We start from the raw sequence: 23,879 nt of genomic DNA, 5'->3' as shown, positions 1-23,879 counted from the left end.
AATCATGTTCATGCTGAATAATAATTAAAGATTAATTTGGAATCATTATAGCCATGCCTTCAGGGGCCCTGGGAGCACAGCAGCCCCTCCCTCTCTCATTAGGGATCACTGGGAATCATGAGGATGGCTGGTTCATGAGATTCTTCCTGTGATCTAACTCCCTCTCATCTCCTGGAAGACATCTGCCCCCACCCCACCCAGGTTCTCTGTTACAGATGTGTGAGCATTTTATCTATATCCACCCTACTTCCACGAAAGAGCTGAACTGTCTTATGCTAGCTTAGTAGCTGTGGACGGGGCACTGGGCTAATTGATCCTTTGGGCTGGTCCATTTCTCACATCTGGGACTTTGGAAATAAAGATGAATTGGAGCCACACAGAAGAGTGTGATTTGAAGATGCACAGAGTCTTTTCTGTCCATAAATATTTTCCCTATGCATTCCGCATTTATCCCTTCTTATTTGTCCTCTTGCAAACTGTCAGTACTCCTGCAAAGGACAACTCCTGTGACGGACCCAGGCTCTAAACTGTGTACTGGCTCCTTCGATTAGATTATTAGATGGTAGGTGGACGAATTCTGGTGAGAGATGACGGCAAAAGGAAAGAGGGGGTGAATGCTAACAGGGAGACCAGCACTTGCTTGCTTGCTTGCTTAACAGTTTTGTTTAGAGCCTGACCTCTGAGGTGGGAAAGTTGAGCCCTTTCTGCTCAAACACTGGGACAAATCAGCAGGCGTGGATCTGAGGGCATTTTGTGTTTCTCCAGAAGGATAAGGCAGCCAAGGCAAACACAGCTGCTCCCAAGGCAAGCTGGAAACAGAGATCTGGCTCTGTGATAGGCAAATATATGGACGGCAGAGGCATTCTTAGAAGGTGAGTCTTCCTTTATTTGTTCATTCATGATCTGTTCATTCATCTTGCGCAGCAGCATCTTGCTGCATCACTGGCAGCAGGCTCTGGGCCCACACTGGGTGCAGACTGGCCCTGGAGAAGTGGCCCTCTTGCGGAAGCCTGGGGTCAGCTGCACTCACTCCCCTTGAATCTTGGAGGACATGTCCCTTCCTTTCCTGACATCCAAGTGGGAGGAGGACTGTGCAGAGCAAGCGTCTAGGACAAGACATTGTCTTCTGGGGCCCCCACTTAGTGTGTTCCTGCAGAGAGGGACTGAAGAGGAGAGGAGAGGAGAGAGAGAGGGGTCAGAGGCGAGAGATGGAGGGTGTGGCTGGACGATGCTCTGCTGTCTGTTGAGCAGAATGGGTGCACCTGGTTTTTCAGGGCCATGGCTGTTTGGACTCTGAAGGGTGATTAACGTGTGGTGTAGAGTCTCCAGTAGTTGAACTCCTTCACAGACAAGAGCAGGGCCTGTGCTTGAAAGAGTCCTTTCAATGATTCCTATTTAATTAACTCAGAGATAACGTGTTTTGTTGCCACTGGACAGCTGGACAGCACATGATTGAGTCTGAGTCCCCAGAGGAGTGGCTTGCTCACTGCTCATTGAAAGAAACAAGCCAGTCCCCTGCCGTCTCTTCTGTTTGGCGTGCGTTCCATCCGCATAGGTGGTCACAGGGAGGCAGAGGCAGCCAGATCCCTCTGTATCAAACCCAGGGAGAAAGCATGTGAGTTTGCTCCTCCAGGAGATCCTGAGGACAGCAGGCCTGAGATAAACAGATGTGCAAAACAGAGGTGACCCTGGGGATCAGTCAGCTGATCAGTCAAGTCTTTGGCCCTGATCCTCATGAACCCCTTTGCTAAGTAGCTCAACGGGAAGATGCAATTTGGGGGCCAAGTTTTTGCAGTAATTGTTGGCCTGTTGGTTCCTCAGAACTGAATATAGTCGTTCAGCAAGCGTTAACTGATTATTTACTCTGTGCCAGACATTCGTCTGAGTTCTGTGAAGACTCCGAAGATAAATTAGATATGAGTCCTGCCATTAATATCCATTTTTTAAAAATATTTTATTTTCCCTTTTTCTCCCCAAAGCCCCCCAGTACATAGTTGTATATTTTTAGTTGTGGGTCCTTCCAGCTGTGGCATGTGGGACGCCACCTCAGCATGGCTTGATGAGCAGTACCATGTCCACACCCAGGATCTGAACTGGCGAAACCCTGGGCCACCAAAGCAGAGCGCGTGAACTCAGCCACTTGGCCACAGGGCCGGCCCCCATTAATATCCATTTTTGAGTGCTTGCTGTGTGCAAGATATGGGCCATGTGCTGTGTGCAGTGGTGAGCAAATACCTCCGCTTTCATGGAGCTTATGGCCGAGTGGAGGAAACAGACAATAACCAAGGAAGCAACAAATGTGGACCCTGGATTCCACTGCCACCTTTGCAGAGGGGCCTGCTCCCTATTGCTGGCACATGGCATTTGGTGGCAAAACCAAAAATAAATTTAGTCATCCTAAGCTGAAGATATTACACAATGTCAATAGTGCTTGAGAATTTCCCAGATAAAAAGGTTTTTCCAAGCAATGTTTCATTTTAGGACCGTTTCAGTGGCCATTTCTTTTCTGGTTGCAAAGCCGTTGAGAAAACATGCTGTGTTTGTTTGCACACGTGCTCACATGCGCACACATATGCACTCCTGTGTGTGTAAGCAGAGCGAAAGTGGCTGGGAACACTAACTGTGTCCTAAAGTGGGTAAGCAGTTGGTAGGCTTGTTGGAATACAGAAGAAATTTGTTGGAAAGAAGACAGTCTATTAAAAACATGATTTTTAAAGCTCGTATTAAAAACGTAATTTCATAAATAAGGGAAAGGTCCTTGAAGTGCTACAAATCCTCTATTTTATATCAAGGGACCCAAACTAAGTCACCACTTTTATGAGCAAGCACTAGATCTTAATATATCCTTCAGAGTTGCACTTAACTTCAGAACGGTGATAATGCATTTTTTTCTTTTTCCTCCCTGTTGTTGGCCCTTAGGAGTAATAAACATGATAAGCCGGGGGCAAACTGAAGGGAGCTCCTCTGTTCTGCGTATTCCGTGTCCTTCGCTGACCTTCTTTCTGCTTCGGCCCTGTCTCCTCAGCACGTCATCCCCATGGTATTTTCTTCTCTAATCTTTGCGTGTGAGTGCAACGTGTGTGTGTGCAGGGTGCGTGTGCGCATGTGTTTCGGTTTGGGACTCAAGGTCCTCCCTGTCAAACCGCCATCTCCTTTAAAACGCTTCTCAGCTTTGGTTCTCCTTCCTGTGCAGGAAGGACCTGTGAGGCCTTTGCTGTCGAAACCTCGGAAATACGGGCTGCTCGTGGGCCCTGCATCCGCTTGCCCGGTTCCCTCCACCTCCTGTGCTCCTCTTTGTTCTTGATGCTCAGATGCTTCTGGAAGCAAATATGCACTTTGACTCTGAAGCCACTTACTTGTGACTCTGACTTCCAGAGACACTGAAAGAGAAAGAGAAAGGGAGGAGAGGCAGGGAGAGGTGCCCTGCGGGCTTCCTTCTGACCCACAGCCCATTCGCAAGTGGGCAGCTGCCTCTGAGCCAGTGGACATCTGCCTAGAGGGGGAGCTCCCCCCAGAGGAGTGGGACCCCTCACTCACATCGCCAAGGGCTGCTGCGCCGAGGGCTACAGTGTCTTATTTATGAGGTAGGCAGGGCAGATGGGCCACATGTTATGGTGAGGACACTGAGGCATAGAGAGTTGAAGTCTCCTGCCTAGGGACGCACAGTAGGGGCAGGCGTTGGGACTGATGGTCAATCCAGGATGCTTTATTTCCAGCTCTGTTAGGCTCGTTTCTCACACTCTTTACTTCCCCTTCATAGCACTTCTCACAACTTGTAAAAGTGTTTACTTGAGTCATTATTGCTTTGGGCCCCCACTAAGCCAAGCATTCCATGAGGACAGGGGCTGTGTCCATCTGTTTATGACTATGTCATTAGCTTAATACCTGGTACTAACCAACATCACCTTCAGCGCCTTCATCCTCATCACCATCATCACCTTCGTTATCACCTTCATCATCATCACCGTCATCATCTTCATCATCCCCTTCATCATCACCATCAGGCACTTATATAAGGGTGTTGAGTGAATGAGCTAAAGAATGCTGGGTCTGGTTTTTTCCCTTTCCTGGAGCTCTCTGCCCCCAAGGTGTACTGCTCTTCAGTTTTCTGTCACAAAAGCTGTCAGGCATCCCTCCAGCTTCCATACTGATGCACTTTATGATATTCTCCCCACTTTTCTTTCTTCCCCACCCCAAAATAGCCAGTCAGAGGAGGAAGAAGATGTGTTTGGCATTCCGAGGAGGAGAAGCTCCCTGGGCCTGAGTGGGTATCCCCTTACAGAAGAGGAGGCAGGAACCAGGGAGCTGGAGTCTGGGGGTCCGCTCCACCGGGTGCTCCGCAGAATTATTTCCATTGAAGAAGACCCCCTGCCCCAGCTCCTGGATGGCGGCTTTGAGCAGCCGCTGAGCAGACGTGCAGAAGAAGGGGAGGCGTCGGGGCCGGCGGTGGAAGAACCCGCGCAGCAGGCCCGACCTGTGGACCCCACGCCCGCATCTCCCCGAGGGCAGCCTGTTGGGAAAGAAGACCTGTCCAAGGTAGGGCACATCCCACGCGGGCTGGCAGACATCACTCCTGTGCCTGTCCTTTGCATTTGAGCCCAGGAGCCCCAAAGGCAGCTCGGGAAGTCAGGTGTGGCTGGCCCTGTGGGTCACCGTATTTGTGTCCTTCAAACTCCACCTCCTCCTGCTTGGCTGAGTCTCGTGGGGGAGACTCAGGGGCCCTGGTGAATTTTCCGTATCACTTCTGCTGTTTGCCCCACTCCCTACCCTGTGGTCTCTTGGCTGATTCAGATTCAAAAGCACTTATTGAGTGCCTACTGAAGGTAGACTCACTGCGCGGCCTTAGCATAAAGTGTCACACGCTTTTAAGCTGCACGTCTTCCCTTACATTTTGAACTGCTCTCAAAAGGGCCACTCCCTGCTTTGGAAACTTCATGCACCATCATCTTTCTTTCAGTTCTTAATCAGCTAATCTCCCTTTCATGCCCAAATGCCCGGCCTGCTCCTCCCTTCAGTGGGACCCTCCACCGCCACGTCCCTCCTGTGCTCCCCGCCAGGTCTTCCTGCTGAGTTCTCTGAGGAGAAGGGGGCCATATGAACCATCTCCCTCTGGCTCACGGTGATGCTGTTCCTCACTTGTTTGTGACCCAGGCCGGGGAATAGTCTCCTCAAGCCCTCCACCCTTCATTTGACCTTCTAGAACAGCGTTAGCCATGTCCACGGCAACATGAGAGAGGCTCCCCGCTGCACACTGTGGCAGCCCTTTAGAACTGCGCCCTCGCCCCCCTGAGCACTTCCAAGTGGCTGTAGTAGCCCGTGTGCCAGGAAGCCTTCTCCAGCCACCGCTCAGGGACTTCTTGGCAGTGGTCATCATTCTCAGGCCTGGATTAAGATTTGTGCCTGCATATCGCTCCTCTGAAGGGCCCTAGGCCAGGGAGAGTGGAGAGCTGGGTGGCACCAATGGGGTGGGTGGAAACCCCTTCCCCTTACATGCCCTGCCACATCCCCTTTGGTGCACAGACCTACGCCTGCTGACAGTTGTAAATACCCCAAGACATCCCCAGAAATGTGCAAGAAGTGTCAAGAGGACAGTAGGAGACGGAGTGAGGAAAAGGCTGAGCATCCATGTCTGCCGTTCATTCCATCCTCGCGGTCGTCTGATGGGGCACGTCCAAAATTGATTCTCCCCTTTGTAGATGGGGAAGCAGAGGCCCAGAGGACGAGATCTGGCCGGGCCCCACAGTGGCGTGTGCCCAGCCTTCTTGTGCACTCACATCCATGCTCGCCCCACCAGGTTGTGCTGCTGCTTAGCTGAGACAGAGGCTGCCGCAGAGGGGAGAGGCAATCTCCTGGAAGTCACAGGGCAGCTTCAGCAGAGCATCAGCTCTTCAAAGGGGATGTGAGGCAGGGCTCCCCATGCAAGGCTGCTGAGGCATAAATCGGTACAACCTTTCTGCAAAGTAGTTTGATCATAGGAATCAAGAACTTGAAAATACATCTCCTTTGAACCAGCACTTCTGGCAATCCTTCCTAAGGAAACCCCCAAAGTCAGACGATTTAACTCAAGAATGTGTCATGTATGATAGCAAACAGTTGAAAAAATGTCCAATAATAGGGACGTAAATTAGAGTATGTTAATTCCATAGAATATTACACCACTGTTAAAATCACATTTTCAAAAAACTGTAGTGACTCAGAAATATTTATAATGCAATGATATATGAGAAAGTAGGATAACATTATATATAATATCTCAAATCTCTCAATAAAGCATATATTCATTCATCAATATAGAAAAAAGCCTGGAAGAAATCAAAATATGAAATGTGACTACTTTGGGCTGGTAGGGTAGATTATGAATGTTTGTTATTTTCCTCTCTACTTTTACATGTTTCCTAATTTTAAAAATTAGCATGTGTTACTTCTATTTTTTTAAAGCTTTTCTTTTGAAAGTGGTGGGAAGGAGGATGAGAACAGGTCTTTTTCCAGTCCCCTTTCCCCATCCGGTGGTCTCCCATAGGTTAAATGCATGAACTTGAGTGGGAGTTCGCTGCTCCTGTAGGTGGGTCCTGCCTTTTGCCTGCAAAAAAACGTGATCTCCTGGGGCGGGGCCAGGGGTGTGGGAGCCGGAGCGCAGGGCTGAGGGTCAGGCACGGCCTCTGCAGCCAGGCCCATCCCCTCCCACCCTGGGCTTCATGTGCTCTGCCTGTCCCTGTGTCCCTGGGGGGGACACAGATTGCTGCACTGAGCGTCAATCTCAAACAGATGACAACTGGAGGTACAGAGGCTGAGAAGAGACCGGCAAAGTGTCAAGGCCCTTGTGCATTGCAAAAATAAAGAAAACGGGGCAGGGGACGTAATTTTTGAGGTTGAGGTTTTTTTTTAAGTTTAGTTTAGATTCCTGTAATTGACCTTGAATTCCCTCCTAAGTACTGCATGCAATTGATTTCTTCCCAAAAGGCTGTTAATGACTTTTCTCTGAAACTCAAGTACTGCTAATATCGGCCGCCACTCCATTATAGTATTTGCTCAACGAGAGGAGCTAATTCCCTCAAATCCACTTCTAAATGGATTCAAAAGAGCCTCCTCGTTTGGCCAGGCAGTGCTGGGCTGGGCCTGAAGGCAGGATTCGGGCAAGTAAGCAAGCAGCTCTCTGGAAGGAATAACCATGCAGCAGAAAGGACCCTGTGCTGGGGCGTGGCTCCTCACTCTGCCCGCCGCTCGGTCAGTGTCCTAGAGCAGGCCCTTCCCCCGCTGGGCTTTAGCATCCCAGACTAACGGGCAGGTGGCTCCCAGACCCTCCCGCTGCAGGTGGAGGAGCCGGAGGGCAGTGACCGGCTCACTCTGAGGAGCTCTGCCCAGCGGCCTGGCATTGCAGATTTCCCAGCCTCCAGAGTGGAAACTGCCCGGCCTTAGTTCCCCAGCGCAGATGGGGACCCTAGACGAGGATCAGAAGATGCTGAGATGAGACAGAGAGCAGTGTGCACAGAGGCAAGAGTCCTCTCTCCATGCGGTCCAGGTTCAATGGTAGGGCAGAAATAAATGTCCCCTACCCCAGCCTGGGATGTCCCCACCCCTGTAATACAGATAAGTCTTCTTTTTCCTCTCCCCACTTCTCCCTGCAAACACCCGCCTTGTCCTTCCCCTCCATAGGGAATCCCTGCCTCCTCTTTAAGCCCCAGCCCAAAGTCCCTTCCTCTGGATCCTTGATTCCTCCTCCGTGCTCCCAGAGCACATGGAACACTGCTCTGCTTGTTTGCTCACATGGCTGCCCCCCTCACTCCACCAGACACCAAGCCTGCCTCCTGTCCCTGTGCTGTCAGACCCGGCACAAGACCTGTGACACAGTGGGCAGGCAGCACGTGTTGGCAGAACAAATGTCTCTCCTCCCTCCTGCTGACGCTGGAAGGAGCCTCTGTGCCCCGAGCCCAGAGCTGACTGCATCTGAGGCCGGAGCGGCTGCCCGGGTGCTGGTCTGGAGGCCAGGTCTCCACCCTCCCCTGGACATTAGGGACAAGTGAAGGGCAGGTTGTGGCAGGAACAGGGGGCGACCATCCCAGAGGTTGACCAGACTGTCTGCCATCCACAGGAGGAAGGCTCTCTCTCCACCCCAGACCGGCTCTTCAAGATTGTGTTTGTGGGCGACTCCGCCGTGGGGAAGACATCCTTCCTGAGGCGGTTCTGCGAGGACCGGTTCTCCCCGGGCACGGCAGCCACTGTGGGTGAGTTCTTGCCCTGAGCCGGGTCAGGGAAGGGGAGGTCGTGAGAAGGGGGCCCAGGGAGGGACTTGGAGCCCAGTGGGAGGGGCCCTGCTTGGCTTTAGGGGGCCAATGTCGGCTTGTTCCACAGTGAGGGGCAAGGTGAGGCCCACCTCCCGCACAGTGCTGGCTGCTAAGCTCATTCTCCTGGACACTTGGGACCACGAACGCTTCCTACGTCCAGCCTGAGTGGAGCTGAAGCTGGCAAAGATGGACTTAAGCCTCTTGTGCCCTCTCTGAGCTGTCTCTCTCTGATCGCTTCCTCCCCACTTTCAGCAGGGTCCTGAGCCTTCGTGCTCCTCCTGAGGCCCACCCCCTGCCCTCCCAGCCCTACCCTGGGCCCCCTGCTTCCTTGCCCTGCCCCTGCCTGTATGTGTGTGTGTAGACAGGGGGATGGCGGACAGTGCTCTGGATGGCTCCTTGTACCCATCGGATTTTACCCATCCTGTATCTCGGGCCTGCTGGGTGACAGCTAGAGTTCATTGTGAACGTTCGTTAGGCTCAGCTGTTAATGGCTGATCCTGGCTCAATGTGTTCCCACTCTTGGATGATGTCTTATTTAGATAGGGGCCTTTGCTGCCTTCACCCAAAGTTGCTCATTGCATTGGAATATGTGGCAAGACCCAAGGGCATATTGACCTTTTAGCTTCTACCAAGTTGAATCACTCAGGCAAAAAAATCTATTGAGGGCCTACTATGTACCATTTAGTTGTGCTCATAAGTCAACTCTATTTGCAAATATATTGATGTGGTCTGAATATCTAGCGTGGGCTTTTTTTTTTTAAAGGTTGGCACCTGAGCTAACATCTGTTGCCAATTTTCTGTCTTTTTTTTTCGCTTCTTCTCCCCAAAACCCCCCAGTACATAGTTGTGTGTTTTTAGTTGTGGGTCCTTCTAGTTGTGGCATGTGGGACGCCGCCTCAGCATGGCCTGCTGTGCGGTGCTAGGTCCACACCCGGCATCCGAACCGGTGAAACCCTGGGCCGCCAAAGCGGAGCAGGAGAACTTAACCACTCGCCCACGGAGCCTGCCGCACCATGGGCTTTTATATTCATTGTTTCCTTCTATCTTCACACAACCCTGGCAGGCAAATACTGTGATCAACCCAATAGACAGATCAGGAAACTGAGGCCCAGAGAGGTTAAGAGGCTTGTCCACATTCCCATCAGATGATTAGTGCTGGTACTGGCCCCCACCCCTCCCACACTCACGCCCCTTCTGTTCCAGTCCACAGTATCCCTAACAATATTGAGTTGTGTGTGCTCAGCACCCAGTAAGTGGTGAGGGCACTTTCCTACCATGGGAGGTGGACAGAGGGTGGTGCAGGCGGGGGAGGCTGCAGAGGTTCAGGGGGGCATCAGAAGTCCTGATCTCCATCTCAGCTCTGCCACTGACACACGTGCGACCTCAGGAAGACATCTTCCCTCTTTGGGCTTCAGTTTTTCCTTATCTGAAAAATGAGCGATTTGAACTGAGTCACCCAAGACTGCTTCAAGCCTGGTTCTCTGTCCAGAACGTCTGAGTTTGGCTATCTCACCAGCTGGCCCTAGGAGACGAACTTCCATGCCCCGGAGCCCTGCTGGGGACGCTGCGTCCTCTGACCCTGAGCTGGCCCTTCTGTCCCACTTCCCTCCTACAGATGGGTCTCTTCCCACATGCTTCAGGTGCCCCATTCTTACTGCTGGGCCTTTTGCTATGCTGTTATCACATCTGGAACATCCTCCTGTCCCCTCCCTCTGTCCCATTCCACCCAAAGACTCTGAGCATCCTGATGAAGGGTCAGGATCCTGACAGGAAGACCTGTGACCCCAGCCCAGGAGAGTCTGGCCTTGTGTGGCCTTGAGAGGAACGGCTGGGAGTGAGCCAAGTGTGTGGAGCAGGGTGACGCGGGAAGCATGGCTGTGGGAGGTGCACTTGCCTTCCCTGGAGAGCATTCAGGGGGCAGGCCCCCGCAAGCCTGGCTCCAGCACAGGCCTGTGGGAGGCGGGGGGATGGAGGCCGAGACCTCGGGCCCTCAAAGGCGTCCCTCGGAGCAGAGTGCATGTAGTATGCCTCTCCTGTCGATGCATCAGGGAATCGGGGTCCGTTTACATTTCTAACTTGTGCCCCTGGGATGGAAGGCTCTAAAAAAGAGAAAATCAGACTAATTTGCACTTCCCAGGAGGCCAATTATAGAAACACCTACAATTTAGGAAGGGGAAAAATATCAAAGGTTCCAAATCAGGAATGCCCTTCATCACACTGCACAAAGCATGCTGGAGCAGCAGCTCCAATTAGTCTCCCTGCCACGCAGCGCCTGGTGCTGCTACACGTGTCAGTAAGCAGATGTCACGCCAGCCACATGAAAGACGCTCCCTTTAAAGAGACAGAGGAGCCACCGAGTCCTGGCCCTGTGAGGATGGAGAGGTGGCAGAGGAAAACTAGAAATATCAGGCATTCTACCACTGGGACAAATCACTCTTTTTCTCTACCCGGACAAACGCACTCCTTCCTCTCTGGCTGCCAGAGTCCCTGCAGGTCCTGACATCCTAGGAGTGGGTGGCCCTCCGCCCGGCCTCCACTCCCAGGCCCCTGGTGCACTAGCCTTTGCCTGGAGACAATGGTTGGGATGACCTTTTTCATTTCCTGCCTCTTTGTTGTCTGTATGTCTCTTCTGTCTTTATCTGTCCAGGCTGCTCTGGGGTCCCTCCCTGAGCCCTGCAGGGTACAGGCCTCAGAGGCTGGGCCTTTCTGAAGGTGGCAGGCGACAGCCTGTGGTTCCAAGATCTGATACTTTAAGGGGGAAAGACTTTTTGAGCCTCCTTAAGCATTTGTGAACATTCTTACAGGATGCAGGAGGGAGGCTTGTCTGTTGTCAGGAGCCGGGGAGGCGTGTAGGTGCTTATCTCTGAGGGCTGCTGTGGATGCCGAATGCGTTTCCCCATGTTCCCTCTCCCTGCTCCAGGCAGGGTCACAGCCTCAGAGTGAGGATTGCCAGTGACCCAGTGGCTGGCATCAGGAGCTCTAAACTGTCTCAAGGGTGAATGTTGCTCTTGACTCTCCCCCACCTCTCTTCTTGTCCTCTGGCCCTGCCTCCACCTACCCCCCTCCTCCTGCGACTGCGCATCCCTTTGCATTGGCTGATGAAAGCCTGAAAGCATGACCCAGCCCCCAGGGATATTTGACTTTTGTTACAGAACTTTGAAGAGGATTTTCTGGAGAAAGAGAGAGAGAGGGAGGGAGGGAGGGAGAAAGAAATTTGAGGGCAGTCTTTCTTCCTCCTCCATCTTTGCAGTGAGGGGGTAAATTCATGAATAAAAACAATTGTCTTTGCGTTGGTATACTGCTTTTACACTTGCGAGCTCATTTGAACCTTATTATGTTCTATCCCCAAAGAGGGTACGGGTTACGTCACAGTGAGGAGCCTACAGCTCAGAGAGGTTAAGTGATTTGATCAAGGTCTCACAGCTAGGAAGTGGCAGAGAGAGGACCAGAACTCAAGTCCAGTGCCTCCCTGTCCAGTGCTCTGTCCATTTTCCCACATCGCCTCCCAGGATCTGCACAGGCAGAGTTTCACCCTCGGCCTGATGTGGTTCCGGACATGTTGGGGGCTTGATTTTCTGATTTGGAAGTGACAGCCGCTCTACCTTGCAGGCATCGATTACCGTGTGAAGACGGTGCGTGTGGATGACTCTCAGGTGGCCCTGCAGCTGTGGGACACAGCCGGGCAGGAGAGGTGAGGAGCTGTCCCCAACTAACGTGCCTCCCGCGCTCCCCTGAAGGCAGCCGCGCCCCTGACCCTCCCCTCCGTGCAGGTATCGCTGCATCACCCAGCAGTTTTTCCGGAAGGCCGACGGGGTCATCGTCATGTACGACCTCACCGCCAGGCAGTCCTTCCTGTCGGTCCGGCAGTGGCTGAGCAGCGTGGAGGTGAGCTGGGGACCTTCTGCACTGGTGCTTGCCTCCTGCCTCCTTTCCTCTCTGCCCACCTCCCGCCCGGCCCTCCGCGCTTCCAGTGCCTGGTCTGGAACCCACCTTCTCCAGGAGCAAACTGATTCAGGCACTTATACATCCCTTCACCCGATGCCTGGTACCAGGCCACTCACTGGGGAGTCAAAAATGAACAAGGCAGGGGACTGCCTGGTTGTGTAGCGGTTAAGTCTGCGTGCTCTGCTTTGGCGGCCCGGGATTCGCTTGTTTGGATCCCGGGAACAGACCTCCACACCACTTATCAAGCCATGCTGTGGAGGCATCCCACATATCAAATAGAGGAAGATGGGCACAGATGTTAGCTCAGGGCCAGTCTTCCTCAAAAAAAAGGTGAACAAGGCAGACACAGTCTCTGGCCTCATGGAGGAGAGGACACAAAAATTGCAGATTCCATCAATAATCATGTCATCACAATGGCAATAAGTGCTCCAGTGTGTGGAATAAGACTGGGGGAGGGGACACAGAGTGGAGTGTCAAGGAAGGTTTTCTCAAGAAATCAGCGTTTAAATTGAGTCACAACCGTCTTCTTCCCCATTCTCACCCCCACCTCTCCCCACTCCCAGCATTTTTCTAGCATTTTTCTAGTTCCACTGGGCTCAGCTGTACCCAGCCGAGGAGTGGCACCATGCAGTGTTCTGGGGCCTCAGTCACGATCCTGCTCATGAGGGGAGGTTGACCTGCAACGTGAGGGCCCCTGGCTCACCCCAGAGTCACCCTGGGCAGGGCCCCTGAGCAACAGAGCTCTTCTTTGAATTCTGCGTGATCTGTAAAACTCTACTTCCTTGATTTATACGTGCAATATGTTGCCTTGTCAGCGCTTTCCACTTCCAGGCCATCTACGTGTTCTTCCTCTTCCGCTCGCTTGCAGACTTCTCAAGGCCAAGGGCAATGTGAACGAGCCACTTAATTTTTTGACAGGGCCTCAGCTGATTCTTTCACAAAACCAGCAAGTAGGATGTCCCCGCTGTTTCCCCCAGAGCGGGAATCCTCCTTGTGTATTTATTTGTTCCAGGCCCTGCTCTAGGATCGGGGAGTTAAAGCAGCAGATAAAGGAGACGACATTCCTGTCCTTGTGGAGCTCTGTTCCACCCTCTACTCAAGCCCCTCAGACCTGGCATAGCCCCCTTCCCTCATTATCACATGTCACACTGCTGGAAAGGACACTGTACCAGCCTGGATACCTGCTGAGAACTAAAAGTGCACCTTTGTCACCTACCCCAGTGCCTGGCAGGGACCCCAGAGGACTAGTGCTGGGCAGATGTTGGATGCATGCGTGGGTACTATGTCGTTGTGCAGACAGGATACGGGGTTGTTCATTTCTTCATCCTTTTGGCCCTAAGATCTATGATTCCTCCCACCGAAATCTGTTTCTCTTGTAGTTTGGACTGGCTCCTTTCTCTACTGTTAATCCCCAACTTTCTCATTACCCAGAAAAATAAGGAACAAGAATGGAAGCCAGATTCAACGGTTTCTCAGAAATTTGCTTAATACAAATTATTTCTCAAAATTATTGTGCCTAAGACACTTCCAATAGAGAAAATGTAAGTTTTGGAATGGAGTGAATGGCTCTACAGCAAGGTAATCGTGGAAGCAAACGGCATGGGTTATCTGCGAGTGATTCCTATTGAAACTTCGGAATTTATGACATGATTTTTTTTATTGAGGTTATGGTAGTTTAGAACCTTGTGAAATTTCAGTTGTACATCGTTGTTTGTCAGTCGTCTTAGGGGTGTGCCCCTTCACCCTTTGTGCACACCCCCCAACCCCCTACCCCCTAGTAACCACGCAATAGTTCTCTTTGTCCATGTGTTTGTTTATCTTCCACATATGAGTGAAATCATACAGTGTTTGTCTTCCTCTATCTGGCTTATTTCACTTAACATAATACCCTCACGGTCCCTCCATGTTGTTGCAAATGGGACGATTTTGTGTGACATGACTTTTTTTGACGGCACCGGCAGAGTTGTCTTCCTCACAGAAGTTAAGCACCAGATGAGACTTTAGGGATCACCTCATCTGGTGGTTTTCAAACTTTCTTCCTTGGAGCCCTAGCATCAGGGCCTGGGGACAGGTATAGTGGTCACAGTTCTGGGCCCCTTGCCCCCATCTCCGTCAGAGCCACTCTACTTCTTTCAGTCTTGTGTATCAGAGGGCCAGGTACAGTTAGACAAGGGAGTCTCACTTTGAAAGTCACAGAGCTAATACAGCCAGCTCACGCTCCAACGAAGAAACCGAGGCCATGACTTCTTCAAGATCACCCATTCTTTTCCAGCCACAGACATTTAATTGTCCCCCAACATCTAAATTTTGACGTATGCTCGAGCCGGGCAGAGACAGTTCAAATAGCCTGGGATTAATAGAGATGGATGGAGGCAAATTTATAGAACTCTGTCATCATTAGGCGGGTGTGGTTGCTAAGGCTCCTGCTTGCAAAGAGAGCCTGCGACTAGCAGGAGAGGTGGAACATAGGTTGAGTTTAGCGGTGGAGGTGGAGGTGAAGAAATGTCGGAGGACCATCATTGTAGCTGGAAGCACGAATTCAGCCATCGTCCAGAAAACTGTGCTGAGCACCGGATGTCTGGCACGTTCCTGATGGGGAGGGCTGAGAAGCACTGTCAGCGTGCACCCGACAAGTGTGCCCCGTGGAAACCCTACTGCATCTCTGGGCTCAGGGAGCCAAGCACAGATCCATCCGTGGTTGATTCAGAATTATCTGCGTGTGCATGGAGCCTCTGCTGTATAATTGGTAGTTTGAGTGTTCCTTCTTTAAACTTTTAGCAGAAGGTACAGGTAGGCTCTAAATGATGATTCCAAACGTGGACGAACGTCAGGGTCGCCTCTGGAGCTTACAAACAAAACAAATGCTAGGGCCTTCTCTCCCAAATAGAGTGATTCAGGGCCTAGAAATCCAAAATAAAGCAACAGTGCCCCAGGTGACTGATTCTCAGTCGCCATGGTTCCTAGCCTAAACTGGTGCTTCTCAAACCCTAATCTGCATAGGACTCTCCTGGGGTCTTGTTACAGGACAGAATCTGATTCACCTGGGGCCTGAGCTTCTGCATTTCCAACAAGGTCTCTGGTGAGGCGGATGCTGCTGGTGCAGGGACCACACTTTGAGAAGCAAGGTTCTAAATCTTAATTTTCAAAGATGCCCGTGCTCCTTCAACAGGAATTTGCTGAGCCTCTCTCACGTGTCCAGCACTCGCGAGGCCCTCAGGATGAACCCAATTCAGTGGCCCAGGGTTTCGCGAGCGAGTGCCAAAGGCTGTGTCAGATGGCGGAATGTGTGTTGAAGGTGCGGAACGGTGGCATCATAAATGCAGTTATTCTCAAGATTCTTGAAGAGCTAAGTCATTCTGCCTTGGCAACCAGCAATCAGAGGTGCCAGGTGATAGATTAAAACTTGACACCTAATTTGATCGGAGGGGAACTGAAAATAATAAGTACTTGATATTTGTGGAGCACCTTATTTTTCCATAGAGCTCCAAGCACTTTGCCAGCTCCCTCGCCTGGAGAAGGGAGGGTGGAGGGGGAGCTCTAATAACAGGCTTCAGGTTCTGAAGCCTTGTTATTAAGTGAATGCTGGCCAGCTGTTCTCAGTGCCCCTTCCTCCCGCAACCTGAAAAGGAGTACAAGAAGAAAAGGCTTAAATTGCCACAGATTATACATGGCAAAGACTGACTCTTGGAAGAGGTTGTGTGGGGCAGGTACAGATGCCCGGGGGTGGTATGGCATTCCCTGAAAAGGAAGTTCTCACCATCCCAGCTCAGCCTCTTCCTGGCCATGACACTTTGGCCAATCACTCAATGAAGGAGTGGACCAGTGGCTCTGAAGAGCTCCTCCTGGTCCCCACATTCTACAGGGTCTGGCATTTGACCCTCCTGGGGGGCCAGGAGTGCTTGTGGATGAGAGGATCCCAGAGGATCCTTCCAGCCCAGCGGGAACCAAAATCCTACGGTGCAACAGAACGAACGCCGGCCCTGCTGTCTGAGGTGGGAGAGCGCTGCCCTCATGGCCGTTCTCCTGCCCCACCCTCCCTAGTCCCCTTGCCACCTGCCCAGCTTTGCCTTGTCTGCAGGCTTTCAGCAGAAGAGCCCCAAGGTGAGCCCAGACACACTCTGTGCTGATTCTTCTGCCATTTCACATTTCCTCTACACCTTACAGGAAATCAAAGCAGTTAGTCACTCCTGCCAACTCAGCATTCCCAGCCCGCCCCTACCTCCTCCTCCTCTCTGCTGAATGAGACTGGTTTAGCAAGTCCAAGAAGAAGCTGGTCGGACTCTAAGGGCCCCACGTTTAGACTGAGGGACAGACTTGACATCTGCAGACTGGGGGGCCTGTATCAGGTAGAGAAAATCAGATTGGGTACAAACCTGTATTTCCCCCAAACCCAGATTGTTGATCCCCAATGTCTGCAAATCTGGCATGTTGATCTTTTGTCGTTCTGATAGCACTGTATTGTTAGGCCTGTTGGTCAAGGCAGTGGAATATGACTGAGTTTATTGAGCCAACAAGACCACTGTCTCTGAGCTGGAAAACAACTTGGAGGTTCATCTAATGCAACTTCTTGTTTCATAGGAGAAAAGTCCTGAAATCCAGAGAGAGGAAAGTGATTTGTCCAAAGGCACCCACAGCTTGTCAGAGGCACAGCCAGAACGAGAAGCTCGGGCTCTGCCACTGAGGGATGCTCTCTCTCGTCACATGGCCCGGGGTTGAAATCTGCTTCTGAAAAATAGCTGTTCCTGTCTTTTTCAGTCCTTCTTGCTTCAATCTCAAAGCAGAACAGTTCTTCAGCTCAAAGGAGCCAGGCCCACTTTCCTCTTCCCTCGTGGACTGCTAGCTAATTCTCATTCTGTGATCTTTGTCATTGGTGACAATGTACAGCACAGAGCAAAAAATAGCAGTTTGATTTTTTTTCCCACATTCCAAGTTGAGCTTGAAGTGCTGGCAGTTTAAATCGAACTACACAAATAAATCTTGTTTTGACTCATAGTCCAGGGGGTGGATAAATATGGAAACCCCCAAGATATAATTTTGCAGTCATTTTTTTCCTTAGCATAACTGCATGCTTTAATGTGCTGAGAAAATTTTTATTCTGGCTCCAGAGAAACAGCAGCGCTATCCCAACCAAGTGCTTTCTGTTGCCTCGCAGCAAATAGATATTAAAACACACACACACACACACTCACACTCACACACACGCACTACAACCCACCAAACCCAACAGCTGCACACTTTGAGCTGAATGCCAGTCCTCTGCTGCCAGCTGACAGCTCATGTTATTTAAAGTCATAGATGGGTAATCTTTTGAATTTCAACGAGTCTGTCTTCCAACAAGCTCAAGTTCAGAGAAAGGCAACTAAAATGATGGAAGGTGTAGAGGCTTCTGTGTCAGGGAGTCAGAGGACAGAAACCAGCTTCAGAGGCCTATTTCACATCTCAGAGAAGAGACCCAGCAAAGAGGAGCGATTTGGGCGAGGCCCACGGAGAGACAGTGGCAGAGCCCGGCTGATACCCAGATCTCCTCCAGAGACTGTGTGCCTGGCTAAGGAACTCAGCTTCCTTCCTTCCCTCTGACCTGGCATGCCTGTGAGATTTTACCAACATCTACAGAAATGTAACAGAGGTTGGGTGGACCTCAGATTTATTCGCCAGAGGAGGTGCACTTTGGACCTTTAAAGGAAGTCTTGCTTCATCTGGTGGAGAATTATGAGCATCTTTGTGCCAAGCAGTATACAGGCTGAAAACCTAGTTAGGTATGCAAAAGGTGTAATGTTGAGGCAGATAGCTCAAGACCTGAGGTTAAAGTCGGGGAGCACCGTGAGACACACAGCCCAGCCCCGGCTCCTCCCCACGACCCTATGTCAGAGACTGATCTTGCGCCCACTGACTGCCCGTGAGAGATGGCCCGTTCTCCAGGCTTGTGTGTGTTCTCGCTTATTTGTGCCTAATTCTCCTTTACCGGTTGCAGGCCAGAGCCCCTGGAGGGGAAGGGAGCTGTGCAGAGTGTTTGTGTGAGGGAGGCAATGCAAAGAACAGAAGCCACAGCTCCAGCTGGGGCGTTGGCTTTCTTTTCTGCTCCTTCTAAGCTCTTTTATTTTTATATCCAAGAATTGCTTTAAAAAAACAGACTGTCCCTTCTTCTCCCAGGAAACAAGATTGCTGTTTGTGGTGCGCAGAGCTCAGATGTTGGGCTTATGACTATTTCCTGCCTTATCCTATTCAGTCATTCGATACTCACCGTCCCTTTGCAGGTGAGGAAACTGAAGCCATCATTCCAAGATACCGGAATCCGGGTCAGAATTCTGCCCTGGGATTTCAAGTCTGATGCTCATATTTTCAGAGTTTCCATATCAAGAAATCACACAAACCTTACTCATTCCTCACACATAAGTCTACAAATATCTCTCTTTCATGTGCTCCAAACAGCGAGCCTTTTGGCCCATTTCCCTGCTTTCTCCTCTTTTCTTCCTTTTCTGTGAACAACTCTTTGCAGAGACACAGCACAGTCAGAGAACGGAGGCCTTCCCATTAAACATCACTCTGATAATAGGGAGCCACAGCATTCTCTCTATGCCGTAAGTGGGTTTCTCACTTGCAAATAATTGGAATCTGGTGCAGTCCACTTAACACATCGGCTACAGTGCACATACTTCCATCTGTTTCTGAGGGCTCGGAAGACGCCGTAGATCTCGTGGCTCCTGGGAGTCATCATGACCAGTGTTAATTACCATCTTAACATGGGTATGTGGAAGTAGCACTTTTAGAGAGTTCTAGTTAATAAGACACTAAATAGCAGAGAGCTCATTGGAAATAAGAATGAAGAGAAAAAGACCAGAGAATTGTGGCCCCGTGTTCTAAAGCGTCCTCCTAACTCAGTGACTTTATTGTCGAACGCTCTTTTGGATTCTCTGAGCCTTCACATTCTCATTTAGAAAATGAGAATTTTTTTCACCTCTGAACTGCAAAAAAAAAAAATATCTAGATTAAGGAAACATTGAGGCTTGATTTCAAATGTAATTGCATTTGAACTTAAAATATGTGAACCTGTCGGATGGACTTTGGATGTTTATTTGAAAAGGGAAGGTAAAGTAGCTAAACTATTGGCAAACTCTAAGTGTTGTTAGCTTCTGTTGTGCCACAGCCCTCTCCATCTAGTAAAACATTTAGCTACAATAAATAGCTATTTGTTACCAAATTATGATTAAAAGCCCCTAATTAAATATCTCACAGAGTAAAAATAACAACCTGCTTAAATGAGATTACCATATTTATTCACTGAATAGCTGTGCATCCTGGGGCCTTTGTTGGTCCTCGGGGGAGAGGCACATGTGGCACCCCCGTTTCACAAGGGAGGGAACCGTGGGGCGCGGGGAGCCTGGGGCACTGGCCCCTGGCTGATATGCCACAGCTATTGGAGGAGTAAACAGGGTAGACCGCTTGAGTAAACCTGTTACTTCTGGCCCAAAACGTGCAGGTGCTGTGGCCACACGGTTCTTCCTGATACAGGGCCTTCCTCAGAGCCGAGCACCAGTGACAGGCATCCGCAGTGCCCCCTGTGGGGATCTCCAGCGAGGCACGTGACAGTCATCATTGGGCGCTGTGGAACCAGTACCATGAATCAGATGTGGACTCAGCCCTCAGGAGCTTACGTGCCCAATATGAGGCCCCTAGAGGGCCCCTAGGACACCGCCAGACCACATTGCCTTAATTCCTGCAGTTCATTCTGGTTCATTTAGACTAAGTCTGGTCACTTGGGAGTGGCCTTAGGGCCGCTGTAAGGACACATATTTTATCAGTGTCAACTGTGCCCTCATCTTACTGTCAGCTCCCAGGACACATGGGGAGCCTGCATGTTCCATCCAGGGTCCAGGAGGAGTGGAGGAGGGAGGGTCCCTGCTCTGGTGGGGACCTGGGGGAACCCACAGGCAGGCCTCAGGCACCTTGCAGAAGCCTTGTGACCTGAGGCTCTCGCAGAAGGTGGCTCTCCTTGTCAGCTTTCGGGATGTCTCTCTTATTGCCTGGCCAATTGTGGCAGCGGGGGATTCGCAAGCCAGATTGTATCTTTCCAGCCAGCATTTTAAGCCTCCCCTTCTGGGTTCTCCTCCTGGATGCTTCTCTCAAGTCGGGGGATTATCTGTTCTGCAGGAAGCTGTGGGAGACTGCATTCCTGTTCTTCTGCTGGGCAATAAAATTGACAACGAGAAAGAGCGGGAAGTCCCCCGAGGCCTCGGAGAGCAGCTCGCCAAGGTAAAAGACAAGCATTCCCAGCTCTCTGGACAGGGTGAGGCCCCGAGGGCAAGTGGGTATGTGCCCAAGAGCCTGGGTGGGAGCCTTCTCTGGAAGCCCCCTGAGAAGGAAGCAGGTGGGCAAGATGAGTGTCCTGGCCTCATGGGAACCGTCCAGCTCCTGCGTGTGTGGAGCTTTCCGTGGAAAGCCAGATCACAGGATGGAGTTGACTAGTTATGACTAGAGTATGGGGAATTTTCCCATCCTCTCTTCCTTGGAACTCAGAATGATAAATTCTTAGATGGTAAGAGGTTACTTATTTCCACCCCTATCTGATACTTGAGTCTCTTCATCTGTTTCCACTTGATTCCCATCAGGGATGACATGCTCACTGCCTGCAAGGCAGCATGTTCTTCCTCGCACAACCCTGTTACAGACTTCATCCTTTCTGCCCAGATTGAGCTCGAAGCTCTGAACTCACGATAAGCTCGGAGCACTGCAAAGCTACCATTAAATAGGCTTCAGCCCTCTCACCGGAGCAGGGAACCAACAAGGCCCAATGGAAATCAGGCAGCAGAGCAAACAGCGCCCGCTCCTTGCTGGCTCTGCTCCCTCAGCGAGGTTTCCAGAGAGCTGTGTGTCCGGGAGGATGGGGTGCTTGCTGGCGCCCGGATTCCATCCTTCTTCATGTGCTCGCTCCGAACAGGGCTCACGACCTCAGAGGCTTGGAAAACAGGTGCAGATGGTCATATTCAAGAGAAAGGTGGAAGAAGGGGCTCGCAGTTGTTCTGTGGAGGGTCACTAGGCAGCTACGTGTCCGCAGTCCCTCATCCACAGCTCCAAAGAGCTCTGAAAACAGGAAGGTTTTTGCATTTCATCTGGCAGAAAAATCTGACCAGAACTGATAGGAGGCTATTTCTGGTCTCTGTTTGCCTTGCTTTGAATGAACATTCAAATGTTTCACTGAATAAATATTAATCTGTTTGATATAGGATGCGGCCCCAGACCCACTGAGGGTGTTATATAATTATAGTATATACATGTATTATCTTTCTGAAACTCAAGAATTCTGGATTCCAAGATACATCTGGATCCAAGGATTTTGATTAAAGAACAACTGCAGACCTGTACTTTTATCATCCTATTTTGTTTTTGGGCAGTGAAGAAAAAAACCCCAAGGCTCAGAGAAGTTACGCGATTTATTCCAGTTATCACACAGCCCCTCAGTGGTAGAGTCAGGACGTGGAGCCGGGAGGCAAATCCTGTCCTCCAAGTCTTGGTCCTCTGCACTCCCCCTTCGCCCACCATGCAGCCCTCACCCTTCCACAGACTGAGCTGGCGAGCACGGAGGGTGGAGCTGGGCCTGCGGGGTGTGGATCAGGAAAGCTGAATTGGGAGCGAGCTTTGCAAAGCCTCCTGATCTGCAGCCACAGAGGTAGTGTCCTCACTCAGCTACCCACATCCCCACAGGGCATCGGCCTCCAGGGCTCAATGCCATTAGCATTGTCGTAATGAAGCAGGAAATCTATTAATGGCAGTGACAAATAGAATATGATGAACCTTGGCCAAGGGTCCCCGCCATGCTTGCAGCACAGCCTCTGCCTAATGAAGTGATGGACAGTTGTCCTGTGGCACCATGCTGGCAGCCCGGGCAGCTGGAGTATTAGTTCACTGGGGTAAAGGAGAATTCCTATTGGAGTGACAGCTGCCCCAGGCCCCACGGAATGCCAGTGTCCTGGGAAAGCATGCTGCTGGGAACCTTGCCATTTACTAAAGACATGACTGGGAAGAGGCCTGCCCTTCATACCCTCTCTAGCCTCGGTGTCCCTGCGTGTGACGTGGGAAGGATGTTGTCCCCTCTGGCCCCGTGTCTTTCCCTGCATCACAGGGCTGGTGTGGCAAGGAAATGAGCGTGTACACACCTGGGGGCGATTTGAGAACATGCAAAGCACCAAGGTGGGCACAGTTCTGTCGTTTTACAATTGTTGTAGCTCACCTGGGGGATGGTTTCATTAGCAGGTTGCCTAAGGAGACAAACCAACCACGTACCGAGTGGGGAGGGGGTTGAGGAACTGGGGGGGAATGTGAGAGGAATGAGGGGTGTGGGTGGATACAGACAGACCATCCCCCCAACTCCCCATGTGCCCCTAGCTCCCCAGTGCTCTCCTTTTATTCCCTGTGTTTGTGGCTCTAGGAGAACAATCTGATCTTCTACGAATGCAGTGCCTATTCCGGCCACAACACCAGAGAGTCCCTGCTCCATCTGGCCAGGTAAAGAGACCCCCTCGGCCAGTGACGGGCCCCTGCCGTGCCGGGCCTGGTGGGAGCACTGCATTCACCTACCCCGCCAGACCTCTGGGCCCATCCTTCTGTCTGCCTGAGCCTTCTGGGGAAAGGGCTGGAGACCCAGGCCTTTGTGTGGGCTCCCAGGGGTCAGGGACAGCCCCCTGAACCACAATAAGGGCGAAAAAAGAAGCCTCCGTGCCTGTCGCCCCTGCTGAAGTCTTCTTCCTCTGAGTCTGAAAGGCCGCCTTTTTCCCAGGGATCCTCTTTTTAAATGCAAATGCTTCTGGGAAAGGTCGTGTCAGAGGCCCCTCAACACTGCCTACCGTCTTAGGGATTTGTTGGCAGCCAGCTGGGAGCAGGAACTTTCTGATTTGGGCTCCTGGAGAAGGGGGAGGAAGAGCCAGGGAGAGGAGGGCTGTGAGTGGGACCAGGCACCCAAGGTGATGGCGCTCCAGGGACTGGTCCCACAGAAATACTGGTTCCCTAAGGCTGTGTCTACACCGAAATGAAGGAAACAAAACCACGCAGGCCCCGCTTTCAATGCCGCGCATTCACTCATTCATTCATCTAGGCATTCATTTCATTCCATCCATCCATTCACCCACCCATCCATTCATCCATGCACCCATCCATCTATCCACCCAGCCAGCCAGCCAGCAAGTACTTAACAGTGTTCATTTTGTGCTCGGCGTTCATTCTGGGGCATCTAAAAAATATTTTTATTTGAGTAACTGAGAACCCAGAACAACTCCTTCTGTGCATTGGAGAAGTTATGGAAGATCATGGGGAAAGTTCTAGGCTTTTCTCTGCCACTGATTCCCAGGGCAAGTCACCCTACCTCTGAGCTTTGCCCCTAACGTGGGAACATCAACCATACCGTTTCTGCCCACTCACAGGTGGCTGTGAGAATCCGAAGAGACACCTCAGGTGAACGTTCTCTGAGAGCGTGAAGCAGGGCTAAGGCGCCCAACCACTGTTGTTAATCCTTTGCCTCCACGTGCAGCCTGGAGCTGTGGCCACATGGGACAGCCCTTTCGGAGAGTTGATAACCAATAAATATACCTTTTGAGCCTCTGCTCTGTGATAGGCTACAGAGACTAAAGATATGGTCTCAGCCCTCAGCTGAGGGAACCTGCT

At 51.2% G+C, this 23,879-nt stretch overlaps 1 protein-coding gene across 14 annotated transcripts in view; it reads left to right on the top strand.

Moving 5' to 3' along the window:
- Positions 1 to 23,879, top strand: part of CRACR2A (calcium release activated channel regulator 2A) — a 130,130-nt gene that overhangs the window by 98,092 nt on the left and 8,159 nt on the right. For 8 of the 14 annotated variants that reach the window (XM_070270889.1, XM_070270886.1, XM_001493922.6 and 5 more), the window contains 7 exons: positions 766 to 872; positions 4,203 to 4,536; positions 8,090 to 8,222; positions 11,892 to 11,973; positions 12,053 to 12,167; positions 20,376 to 20,477; positions 22,651 to 22,727. In XM_070270889.1, the coding sequence (XP_070126990.1) occupies positions 766 to 872; positions 4,203 to 4,536; positions 8,090 to 8,222; positions 11,892 to 11,973; positions 12,053 to 12,167; positions 20,376 to 20,477; positions 22,651 to 22,727 (950 nt within the window). Of the gene's footprint in view, positions 1 to 765; positions 873 to 2,919; positions 3,041 to 4,202; positions 4,537 to 8,089; positions 8,223 to 11,891; positions 11,974 to 12,052; positions 12,168 to 18,377; positions 18,482 to 20,375; positions 20,478 to 22,650; positions 22,728 to 23,879 lie in introns of those variants that run through there. The other 6 variants (XR_011439948.1, XR_011439947.1, XR_011439946.1 and 3 more) reach the window with 3 other exon arrangements.

Source organism: Equus caballus, chromosome 6 (assembly GCF_041296265.1).
Source record: "Equus caballus isolate H_3958 breed thoroughbred chromosome 6, TB-T2T, whole genome shotgun sequence".
NCBI lineage: Eukaryota > Metazoa > Chordata > Mammalia > Perissodactyla > Equidae > Equus > Equus caballus.
The sequence above is the reverse complement of the archived record's forward strand: the minus strand, read 5'-3'. Positions and strand labels throughout refer to the sequence as shown.